At 38.6% G+C, this 13,139-nt stretch overlaps 1 protein-coding gene across 9 annotated transcripts in view; it reads left to right on the forward strand.

Moving 5' to 3' along the window:
- The window catches only part of NTRK2 (neurotrophic receptor tyrosine kinase 2), a 283,920-nt gene that overhangs the window by 39,443 nt on the left and 231,338 nt on the right, over positions 1-13,139 (forward strand). For all 9 annotated transcript variants that reach the window (XM_054031461.1, XM_054031462.1, XM_054031460.1 and 6 more), the window contains 4 exons: positions 514-588; positions 876-947; positions 5,782-5,850; positions 9,940-10,097. In XM_054031461.1, the coding sequence (XP_053887436.1) occupies positions 514-588; positions 876-947; positions 5,782-5,850; positions 9,940-10,097 (374 nt within the window). The remainder of the gene's footprint in view (positions 1-513; positions 589-875; positions 948-5,781; positions 5,851-9,939; positions 10,098-13,139) is intronic.

The following is a 13,139-nucleotide window of genomic DNA, read 5'->3' on the forward strand; positions in this document are numbered from 1 at the left end:
AGTTTGTTTTGTCTTCCAATTGTAGTATGGTGTAAATAAATCTCCAGCTAAGGGGCAGGGAGAAAAACAGCTTAATGAGTGATGATGTTAAATGTATCCAATATTAAAAACTAGGGCCAGACTCTACTTGTGCACAATTTACACCAGTTGAGGGTCTGGCCTTCTTGTTATGCAAAAGTAATGAGCCAGGTTTCAGAGAAAGTGGCATTATAAAGAAATTTTGTTTATTATCTGCTAAGTGTGAAGACCTCCCTCTCGGTGCAAGATTGTTTCCCCTGAGTAAAAATTAAATGTTCTGCAACAAGGCAGCCAGTTAAATACTTGGGAAGGTGGCAAGAAGTATTTAGCTCTGCAGACACAAGAACCATGACTCCGTGTTGACTGAAGTTGGTCAGAAACCTTCATCACCTTTTATATTTCATCTATAAACAGTGCCTGAGCCAATCTAAATAACAAGAACAGGTAATGAAGCAGCTTTCTTCACTTGCTTTCTCTGTCTTGTTTTTTCTATAGTTACATCGCAAACCAGCGGAAATTAGAAAGCATCAATAACAATGAAGTTGGACTTTATGTTGGACTGAAAAATCTGTGAGTATCTGACTTATTATTTTTGTTTAACATTAATAGTTGTAGTTTCTCTTACAATTGGATTTATAGGCCCCAGTCAATGAGCAGGGCCTAATTGCACTGGGCGCAGTACAAATATGAATCAAAAAAAGACGGTCATTGCCCCAAAGAGGTTACAATTTAATTAATTACAAATGATCTAGGTTAATTGTAATCCCAAATCTTATTCTAACCATTATTATTATTTATTAATCAATTTTATTTTAACCGACCAACACTAACAATTTTAACATTATATGTTTTCACAGAACCGTGGTGGATTCAGGCTTAAAGTTTGTGTCCCGTCAGGCATTTCTGAAAAACACCAACCTGCAGTACATGTGAGTCAGAACAGCTCATGTCTTGTAAGACAGAACTGCCCAGAGCTGGTTACTTCCCTTCCCTTTCTTCTCTATATTCTCCTGGTATAAAGTGTTTTAAAAAGGGAGGTGTATAAAGATCTTTTGCTAATAACTTTGGCATGAAAGTGGAACTGTATTATAAGCAACTGGTGCAGGGGCAACCTGTTAATTTTGTTGTGCTGGATCATTTCCGCTTTGGACTTGGCAAAGGATGAGTAGTCTGGAGTCCTCTGTGAAAACAACTCAGAAAAATGACCAGCTCAGTTTCTTCTGTTTTTGTTGGTTTGCTTACATGTCCCTGAAGAAGATAGGTGCCTCTCAGTTTGGGCTTGTCTACCCAGTGTGTTAGTCTGCACTAAAGGGGTGTAAATTCTAGTCCACACCAGCATGTCACGCACTAACTGGCCCATGGGGATCCTGCTGTGGTACACTAAAAGTTCCCTGGTGAACATTAATGTAATACTGTTTGGGACCATGTTAACACACACTAAGGGTTTTTTAGCACGTCAGCAGGGTCCACATGGACCAGTTAGTGTGCGATATGCTGGTGAGTAGAATTTACACCCCCCCACTGTAGATCTATGCACAGTGTAGACAAGCCCTTTGAGAAGCATAGAGCTGAACTCACTCCTACTTCTCACATTTAGAATTATGGTCCCAATTCTGCAAGGTGCTGAAATGAGCAGCGGGGATTTAGCACATTGCATGAACTCTAGTTCAGCAAAGCATTCAAGTAAGTGCTTAAGTCTATCACTATTCAGCAAAGCTCTTATGCACTTTCTTAACTTTAGGCATGTGTATGAGTGAATCAATGAGACTTAAACACAGGTATTAAGTTAAGCAGTTGCTTGATTGAGTGCTTTGTGTAATAGAGATGGATTGCTGAACTGGGGCCAGGACTAGGTGCTGTTATACTACAATAAATTCCCTTTCTGCAATTTTGCTTTCCAAGAAAAATATGTCATAGGAGGATAAAATTAATAGTAATTTAATCAAAAACCTATGATATCTCAATTTACTGGTAGCAGTAGTAGGCTGTTGCCCCTTATGTGTCCAAACTATGAGAGGGAGAATTAACACATGTTTTACAAGCATGTTAAATTATTTCATCTAGTCATTAATAAAGCAAATGTCTTTGACCAGAGCCATACCAATGCATAACCATAGAAATACCATATGAAGTAAGAGCTACTAGCTGGGCATATACTTGCTTTTCCTGTGACAACTGGTCATTAAATTATGATTTCCTTTTGAGCAGTGATACAAGAGGGATTAGTAATCTTGCCAAACATGTAAAAAGCCTGGGTAAGACTAGAAACGATTACTTAGTGCCACTTGGTATATTTACAATAGATGAGCTAAAGTGACAGAGCAATTAGCATGAAGGTAGTTCTGCCTAGGCCTTTGGATTTATTATTTCTGTAGAAAAACTCATTTGTTTATTCTTTACACGATTTCTTAATGAGCTTAAAAAATCTTCCCAAAGAGCCTGTTGCTTCAATGTCTGGGACCATTGAAATCAGTGGCAGTGCTCCTAGGATACTGGGAACAGGATGGACCCTGAGATGTGGTCTGGGCAATGAAAATTGTGAAAAACTGAAATCAGTCACATTTAATTAATAGTAACCTTCTCAGCAAAAGACTAAGAAAAATCTTACCTTTCATTTTAAAGCAAAAGTTTATGTCTAGCCATTTGGAGTTTATGGGATTTTTTTTACATATAAATATTCTTATGAAGATTAATGTTAATTGTATGAACTTTAATTTTGCTAATAGAAATATTATGGCTGTAATCCTTTCACAGGAGAAATCTTTTAATGCAGTCACAAGGCTTCATTAAAAAATAAACACTGTATTCTTACAACATAAATAATAATAGCATATAATAATATCAGATGCTAATGAATCTACTAACACACAGCTATTCAAATGCTTTTTGGCATCAACTTAATTTCTGGGCCAAACCTCTGTAGCCAAAATGCCTTTCCACAACTGATGTATGATGATTAAGGTTCAGTAATAATGTAAACAAAAGAAAGTGAAATGCTGCAATAGATATCACTTAAATGTAATTAATAGCCTTGCTAGTTTAATTCTGGTATTCTCATTGACCTTAGACTCAAATTACTCAACAATCACCTTTAAAAGCTATTAAACAGTGCTGTTGTAGCAATGCTGTAATTTATAAACTCAGCAGCAGTAACAATTTTTTTTAATAGACCTGTTTAATGCACTTCCTTTATATTAATACCTTTAACTGTAGGAATAAAGGTCACAAGTAGTGAATATTTCCGAAAACATTAAAAAGCCATTGTCATGTACCAAGAAGTTACATAATTGTATACAGTTTATATATTCAAATCTACTTTGGTATTTTTAGTGTGCTATCACCATGGTATCTGAGTGCTGTGGACTTGACTAGATTAAGAAAAGAGACCTACATTAGCTATATATCTAATCCTGACCTAACTACAGCCTTTTTCCTTTTCCCTGTTGTGTAAATACAGGCTAACACCTTTTATCTCGATATAACTGGTTGAGATTGGCCTCAGGCTCCTCGCAAAAGTCGACCTTGAACAGCTAAATCAAGGTTAACAGTATCTTGTATCTACAGTAGGAAACACTTGTGGTTAGGTTGGGATTAGCTAACACATGTTTAGTAACAGGGACTGGGGAGTTGATCTGATTTTTTTTTTTTTTTTTTAATCACAGTGTAAATGTTTAGTATGAGGTTTTTTTTGTGTTTTTGTGATCAGATGAGAAACGGATCGAAAGTAGAGTGCATGAAGCAGGTTTAACACTCCTTTTGCCTCCCCTCCTTCATCTTCTCTTCACTTCTCAAGCTGTTGAGCACAGCTTGGCTGTAGCTCAGGATCTAGGCCCTTAACTCTAAGTTAACGAAGTCTTATGTGTGTATATACTTATTATTGTGGATGCTAGCCGTAGTCATTCTTTACTATGATATTGAACTGAGGAGCTAACTTTTAATTACCCTCCCAGAAAAAAATAACTGCATCTTTACCAACCATCTAGTAACCTTGGTCTATGTCTATTCACTTACTGTGGATTGAAGGGCCCAAAGCAGAGATTTTAGTAATCAATATAAAGTGCTCAGTTTATGAAAAATATATATAACAATAAATGTATTGACATAATATAGTTCAAGATGATATATACAACATAGGACTCAAGAATTTCAATTGAATTACATGTCAGTTTGAAAACTCTGAAGGCCCTTAACTGCCTAGAAGAAAAGACTAGTCATAAAGCCCTAAATGTGTCAGCCCATAACCAGGAATGCAGTTGAGCTTTTTTGTTATTGTTTTCCATAAATACAGTGAGCCTCATTCTGATCTTATGTGCACTGGCATAAGTCAGAAGTAACTCCATTGGAGCTACTTGGCTGGTGTAAGCAAAAGGAGGGTCAGGCCCATGGAGTTTCTTATCATTTTTCAAAATTGTGTTTCATAAAGGTGGGGTAATCACAGGTGCTCCTGTGAGTCATTTACATAGTCATTTACACCTGTGCAAAGTGACAGTTCGGTAAGGTAGCATGTTACACCCCCTTTTCACAGGTGTAAATGGCTATGTAAGGTGCAAGGCAATGGAGGATCAGGCCCACTGATTTGAATGAGTAAGTACTATTCATATAGGCATGGCTTGCAGTACTGGGCCCTAAAGCACTGGGTCACCTAACCTCCAGCCTCTAACACAGAGTTTGTCTAGCTCATGGAAAGAAGTTAAGGTTAGGTCAGGGTTAGCGAACATGTGGTACCTAATTCTTACTTACCCACAACATCTTCCCTGTTGTAGATGCAAGTTACACCTTTAACCTTGATTTATCTGGGCAAGGTCAAATCTAGGGAGGGCTAAGGCAGACCTTGATCAGTTCAATCAAGGTTAAAGGTGTAACTACATAAATCCCTGGTTTAAGTGCAAATTTCAATGCAACATTAACTATGGAGTCCCTCTAGTGCCTTCGTAATACCGTATAAAATGCATGTGGTATTTTGGCTCATAATACTAATTTGCACTGGGCTGTTGGCAGTGTTACAGTTTACTGCTGCTCTCTATACCATTAACTAGTGCATTGATAGAACCACAAGAAAAAGTAGCCGTTTTCTGATTTGTGGAGGAAAGGCAGGGAACATTTTTTTTACAGGTTTGAGAGTGAGGCGTTTCTGTTTAAGGTAAACATTTCTCTGTCCTAAAAAACTTGGAGAGAACCTTTCAGTAAATTATATTTGGAAGCAGTAAATGCTTAATTGACATAAAACCCCCTAATGTTAGTATTTTACAATTTTCCTTTTGATCTCTCTCTTATTGCACACACGGTTTTGAAAAGAATAACTAAAAGGCTTATGTTGAGGATGTGTGCTAGCATGTGGTTGGGGTTAGATGAGCGCAGAGTGCAGTGCAGACTCAAAGAAGGTATGGGAAACACCCATTTGCTTATGGATAAATTGGCATGTAACCAACATCTGGACTTTACACAGGTCCTTTTGAAATGAAATCCACTGTTTTTTCTGCATGGCTAGAAGTGTTGAAAGATGAAAATTTTGTCCAGTGTTGAATTTGTTTATGAAGCAAGCCATCAAAACAAGGTACTTGTTGGATTAGGAATCTTCAAAGCCATATTGGGCTATCAGAAGAATTTAGATCCCTATCCATCTCCTATTGAACTCAAAGGAAGGAAACCCAGAGATTTTCTTGGGGGTTAGATTGGGCTCAATTTTCAAAACAACACTGTTTCTATAGTTTGGTTATGAAAACCAGAAATACTAATAAAATCTAATGTTCTGTTTTCTCACAGTAATTTCTCCAGAAACAAGCTCTCAAGTTTGTATAAGAAGACTTTCCGCCATCTGAATTTATCTGATCTGTAAGTAGTGAGGTTTTTTTTTAAATGAAGATTATTTGTGTGTTCGAAATAGAATAGCAGTCTGAGAGCTTTTAGGGCTTTATCCATTGAAGTCAATGGATGCCATTGACTTTAGTGGGGCCAGAGTTTCATCCCATATTTTTAGAAAAGATAAGTTGCCTGTGGATGATGACATTGTTTAAAAAAGGTATTATTTTAATGCAATACTGGAGCAAAACACCATGACATTTGCTTTCTCTCCAGTGCAACATAAATTAATTTGGATAAAACTTGCCTTTCCTTGTCAGCTTTAAAATGTTCTATTTTGAAATTGTTTCACACGAAACTATTGGTTTTTGGATTAAAGAAGGTGGAAACCTGAAGTACCCTCTCTCTGCGTTAACCTACACACAGAAGAGGTTAAGTATTTGGGCCCTGGCATTTAGGGTTTGCTCCACTCAGTGTTGCAACACCTAACTACTTAAGGAGCCTGTAGGCCAGGGAAATTGTCAGTCACAAGGTAGGCATCCAGACTCTCCAAACAATTCATGGGGAGTGCTAGGTGCCTAAAGAAGGGACTTTCAGAAACCAGTAAGCTGAACAGGTTGTTTTGAAATGGAAAGGTTTCTGGTTTCTCAGAGCTCAGTATAAGATCAGGGCCCTGGAGATATAAAGTAGACAAGTCAGCAATATTAGCCAAGAAGAATGTGTTGTAATCTCAGACACCTTTTGGAGTATAGGAGAAATGAAGTGCACAAATCCCTGGCACCAAGATGAGATTATGCCCCTTAGGTATGTTCTATTGATGATTAAGGTGGTGTAATCACTTTACAGTCCACAGAACTTCATTCACTGGCATTTTCTTCCATAATTTGGTAATCACTGAGCATTCAAAAGAATAGCTAGTTGCAAAATGCTTCCATTTGATCTGTTCTGTTAGGTATCTGTAATTTTTCCTAAAATCGCAAACTCTCCTTATATTCCTCTCTCTGCACATGTCCACCCAAAAAAGGCACTTTTACCTGACATCTGGCAATAACTTTCATCTCTCTATTTGGTAGCTGATATCATCTCAGCAATGAAGATGATACTATTTAGATTGGTGCACAGTATCTTAATGCACAAAGCAAGCTGTTGAAACAAAAACATATTGTCTGGGGTTCTGTTAGTGTTACTGAACAACTAGGAAAAGACATGGAGCCATTTTTGCCCCCTGGATTTCACAAGTGTAACTGATAGCCTGAATTGGCTCAGGGTGACTGTGAAAAAGTACTAATTTCAATTCTAAGCCCAAATTCTGCAGGCATTTATGTCAGTGTATATCTGGAATTACTCCACTGTATTAAATTGAATAACTTCAGTTTACACATGAGCTATACTGACCACCTCTGGACCGCTCTGTTATCAGGTGACCAATTTCTTATAGGTGTCATGGTTGAACTGGGTTTTGAAAGGGATTTGAAGGTGCAAAAGGTAGTAATTTACAAGTTAGTTCAGTGAGATCACAGTGAATCATGTTGATCTTTTTGAAGATGTTAGTGTGATCCCTGTGCAAAGGAAGAAGAGGGCTCAAGATGTGGACTGTAGGAGGGAATTGAAGATTCTAAATAAGCAAGAGGGATTGTGGGAATTCAGTTCAATGAAGGGTTGTGGGAATTCAATTCCATGCGGGTAGGAAAGTAGTGCTTATTGGCAAAGCGTCTGGCAGCAGTGGAGTAGGAGAGAATACATTTGTAATGTAATCATGGGATTTATGCCATAGGCATTCAGCAGTTTGGGAGCAGGGACAGAGGAAATGGATGTTGAGAGTGAGCCACGGTTAGGAAAACTGGAAGAATACTACTTCCCTACCTCATAGCGCATTGCAAGGATAAATGATTAATGTTTGAGGTGGTTAGATACTACAGTGCTCAGGGTCCATATAAGAAGATAGAGAGACAGGATGTAGAGGTAAGACAGGTATTTGTAGAGGTGAGAAGGCATGTGGGAACAGGGTTGGTGGGGAGAGAGGAGGATATAGAGTTGGTAGTGGTAAAGTGGGGAGGACAGAATGGATGAAGGTGAGAGAGGAAAAGCAGGAAAGTGGAAGAGATAGTGAGCTAGGGCAGAGGTCGGGTATGCTTGGTGGAAAAGCAGTTGGAAGACATGGTATCAATAGGACAGTAAAACTGTTGTACAGTTGATCAGACAATAGGGTGGCAAATAGATTAAAAAGTCCAGGAGATAATTGACATCGGTGAGGATCCCAAGAATGGAGGGAAAACTGAATATTGGAGGCAGGATCTGAAGGATAGAATGTTGCCCATAAATAGCTTGTGAGAAGCTTGCTTTAAATCTGACTTGTGGGTGTACTTTTGATAGAAGACACTTAAATCAAAGTGTAAGTGAATGAAATTGCAGGCCAGGGTGAGATGGAAGATGTTCTCCAGACTCTTGGGAGAAGGGAAATGAGAAGCCGCTTTGAAAGGATTCTGTTTTAAAAACAAAATTGTAGCTGCAACTGCAGAATTACAGCAAATGAGATGAAAATGTTAATTGCTACTCACTGAGCCAGTAAGTGCATGGAAGGGACAATCATGCTTCTATTCCTCCCCTTTCTGCAGAATGTCACCATGGTGTGACTCCCATGGGAAGTTAAAACAATGGAAGAAAACGGTTGCTTGGTTATTATTAACCAAAGAGAGATTTTTAAAAAGTAATTCTTATTCACACAAGTAGTGCCATTGAAATCAACTGGATGACTTGTGCTAATATAAATTATCCACAAAAGGTGTTGCAGCTCAGGTAGACAGACCCACACTAGCTCTGCTTGAGCTAGTGTGCTAAAATAGCTGTGTTGATGGTTTTAGCATGGGTGGCAGCTTGGGCTAACCACCTGAGTACAAACCCACCCAGAACCCTAGGTGTGCACCCTGAGCTGACACCCCTGTTACCTCTGGCTACATTGCTATTTTTAGAATGCTAGCTCAAATAGCTAATGCATATCTATCTACCTGAGCTGGGAAGCACACTCCCAGCTACAATGTAGTTGTACCTTTATGTGTGAAACTTGGGGAAATGTTACTTTTCTGAGAAACTGACTCGTGGGTTTGTCTTGATTTCTACAAATTTGACATTTTAAATTGCTGCCTATTAATGAGAATGCAGCTTTCAATGCTAAAGGCAACAGATTTTGTGGGCAACTAGAATATAGCTTACGTGCATCATGGTCATTTGTGGAGTTTCATTACTCTTTTTATAATGAAATGTCTTTAGGGGTCACAAAGAAACACTAACAAACGTATCAGTTGGAACTCACCTGTGCTTTTAGGAGAAAAGGTGAAAACCTGGACCATTTCTGAGTCAGGCATCTAGATTGTCTCCATTATACTTCACTCAGGCTTCATCACATTACACTGGGCTAAGGTTTTCATGAGTATTGAAATTAGAATCAGGTAGGTGGGCTAAACTCTGATTGAAGTTCCATATAGTGTGCTGTATAGCTGCGTGGTGTTTATACACTGGGTTACAGCCCTTTTTTTAGTTAGGTTCTGGTTGATATTAGTTAAAGCCTTTCACTGTGTCATCTTCCAGAGTCATATGGATGATTTCTTCTTAAAGGTGTGTGAAATTCTTGTTTACAACTAGAGTTGTTAAACTTTAATCATAATATGGGACTGAATGGGTCCATAAAGAGTCCACCACATACAGCGATGAAGTCTTTTCAGGAGTGTACTTTATAAATCAGTAGACCAAAATCCACTATGGAACAGATTCTGATCTCCATTTAACTGGTAAAAATCCAAAATGATTTCATTGAAGAGAATGGAGTAACTTCATGGGTGAAATTGAGATCAGAATCTGGCCCTGTGTGTGGTATCTCAGATCTGTGATAAGCACCAGGGACCAGATCTTCAACTGGAGTAAATGGATTGTAGATTAATACTTCAGTGGAGATGTACCCATTTATACTATTGAGGATCTGGCTCCATAATTTTATTAAGCAAAGTATTTTGCTTCTAGGCTGCACTTGGAGTGACATTTAAAAACAAACCAAAAACCTACACAGCAATGTTTCTAGACATATGATGTCAACTGATTTTTTTTTAAATGATTTAATTTTTGCTATAGGATTCTAGTGGACAATCCGTTCAAGTGTTCCTGTGATGTTATGTGGATCAAGATATTTCAGGAGACCAAGTTTTCTAACACAGAAACTCAGGATTTTTACTGCATAAATGACAACAACAAGAGGATACCCCTTTCGGACATGCAGATCCCCAACTGCGGTAATATACTTTAAAGTAAAACAATTATGAAGTTAAGTTACTGCCAGGCAGGAAAAGCAAACATGCTTTCAGCTCTTGGCTTCAAGATGGTATATTTGCCACTGCATGAAATCTCAGGAGAAGGTCCCTCTGACTCTTTACACCTTGTGGATTAATATTGTGAGCTTTAGCTAGAATGTTTGTTTTTTTAAAAAATCTTTTAAAAATAAACTGTTGCTCAGAAATCCATCAGAATAAAATATCTAAATATAGAAATGGTATATATATTCATTAAATTGAAAAGAATGCTTTCAAGATGAACAGACCCAAAATGTTACCTACCTTAAAAATGTTATTTGTAGCTTTCACAGAATCCCTAGATTAATAGAATCTTTATTTTCCTTTAAAAATGAATGTTATTAGCATCGCATTTTCAAAACTTAGGCTATAAATTGTGCCTGTTTAAAAAGAAAACACACAAGCAAATAATCCTGTATTTTTCCATGCAGATCTCAGTAACTGTGTGCAAAAAGAGTGAGGGAACCCCTGCAGAGTCCACTTTGTATGGGTTACCTGAAGCAGACTTTGCAGGTTTCAGTTCGCAGCATTTGGCAAAATACTAATCTCCCTGGTTTGAGGAGAAATGGTATGATAATTCTCATCACCTTGCTTCAGTTGCTTACTTCCACAGGGTCCTGGAACAATTGTCAGGTAGTTTCACTTCTTACTAGTTGGAAAAAGTATTCCTTAGCCTCAGATCTAGTGGCAGGGGGAGCAGTTGGGCTTGATTCCTCTCCTGAGCACAAATGTTTCTGACTCAAATTGCAGCTCACTAGCAGATAGTAAGTTTCATTTTGTTTTCCTTGGTGGGCAAAGAGAGAGCAGAATGAAGCAAGCATGGAGGAAAAGAAGGAAGGAGGGCAAGGCAACACACAGTGGATAGATTTGGATGGGGAAAGAGGCAAAGAAGAGTGAATTGGAGGGGGAAGAAGGTAGAAATAAGCTCTGCCTTTCTTCCTTCTGTAGTATCTGCCCTCTGCAGCTCTAACCTTTCTGTGAGTGCTTCACAACACCAGACTGCTCTTCTTCTCTGCACTCCCACTGGGCCTGAAACCCATAACCAGAGAGGAGAACCAGGGCCGGCTCTAGGTTTTTTGCCGTCCCAAGCAAAAAAAATGTTGGCTGTCCCCCGTCCCAGCCCTGGGTTCCTCACCACACCCCCCTGTCACCCCAACTCTGGGCTCTCCACCACCCACACCCACTGCCCTGGGCTCTCCGCCCCCCGACCCGCACCAGCCCTGGGCTCTCCTTAGCTAGAACCCCCCTGGTAACTAGAGATTCCCTTAACTCCACAGTTTTCTGAGTTCCCAGCACTAAGGATCATGGGACTTTTACTGAGTCATTGAGTGACTGCAGCAAGTTAGGGTGTGTTTCTCAGCCTGTGTGCGGGAGGTGTGCCCCCTGTCACATAAGAGAGCTTTGCAAGATTGGGGGAGTCATTGGCTAATCTGGTGGCCCTTCCAAAGGCCACTGCAAATGGTCTACACTAGAGCAGGAGGAGGAGGAAAGGGAGTTGGAGACCCTGTGTGTGGAGGCTGTACTTGAGAGGCCAGTGTTTTAGAGGAGGAGAAGGAATGGTTGTGTGAACAGCAACACATGACCACAAATTGTTCAGGTGCCTGTTCTGATGTTCATATTTGTACATGGAACTTAAACTTGATTATGGATAGACTTGTGTTTCTCTTTAACTCTTAGATCAGCCCTAAGTGAACATTTGTACCGTAATATGGCATTACAGCTTACTCCCTTGGGTGACACTGCACAAACAAATCCAGGTGTGATATAAATGCTAAGTCTGCCATCTCTCAGGAATGTAGCAGACACACTTAAAGGAGACAAATCACAACATCCACATGAGCACAACCTGCATTCTGAAACTCTTTCAAGAAATCATATATTGAGCTACTATTTTTAAGAGTATCTCTCTGATATTTATTTTACCTTGCTTAGGTTTGTGTGGACTTAATTTTCAGAAAACCCACAGTTCCATAGACTTTAGCTGTGGCTCCCCCTTTGAAAATCAGAAACCATATCTTTAATCCCTGCAGATATTTTTCTAAAGAAGTTAGTCTGTTTAATTTTCTAACAAAATGTAAGTTAACAGAGGCTAATTGTTATCTAACTATAGGAAGAATGAAACCTTTGGTTTGGGTGGAGTAGTAAATGTACATTGTTTATAGTTTTCTTCCTCTTCCTGTGAATTAACTACCCCCTACCCTTTCTTTTGACTTTGATAGGTTTTGTGGGTGCTCAGGCCTTTGTAAGCTATATTGTCACCTAACAGAGTAAAACCTTGCTAATTTGCCCTAATGACTACTACTACATTCATCATAGCAGATTGCTTAGTTCCTGATTCAGAAAATTAAACAAACAAATTTGATTTTAGATAAAAATCAAGGACACTGTCTGATAAAGTACTTTGTTAATTTATTCTGGCAGGTGTCATTAATTATTGATGGTAATATTTAATAGTATACTAGTAAGTATTCTGTAGTATAAGTTGTAAAAGTCTTGGTAATAGGGCACCTTCCTACTGCGTGCTGCTAATAAATGGTTTCTTGGTTAGAATTCTCTGGTTTGCAGATCAGTGAAGTGAGAATTTGTGAGGTTCTGTGGTACTGTACTTGTTTATGTAGTTTAAATGTTCATTAATGGACTGGTTAAAGGCTAGTTGCAATTTAATTTTAGCTTTACAGTTGAACTTCCATAATCCACATTTATGGTGAAAGCCGATAAGAACTACTGACAATGAAGTCTTTTTTCTGACCTCTAATCAAAAGATCAAATTTGGGATATTTTTCTGTATTCAGTGTTGAAATTAACAAATTTAAAACTGTCCAGTGAGTCACCTGTTACCAGTGTTTGCATTGTATAGGCAGTAAAGAAATAATTTTCTTTCACTGCATTTAATGCCTCTGTTTCTGCCACTGTTCTTAGACTCTCAACATTGGTCCTACAAGGCAGAACGATCTACCTAATCAAAGATCTTATATTGCACATAGC

The sequence above is a fragment of the Malaclemys terrapin genome, chromosome 6, assembly GCF_027887155.1.
Source record: "Malaclemys terrapin pileata isolate rMalTer1 chromosome 6, rMalTer1.hap1, whole genome shotgun sequence".
Lineage (NCBI taxonomy): Eukaryota > Metazoa > Chordata > Testudines > Emydidae > Malaclemys > Malaclemys terrapin.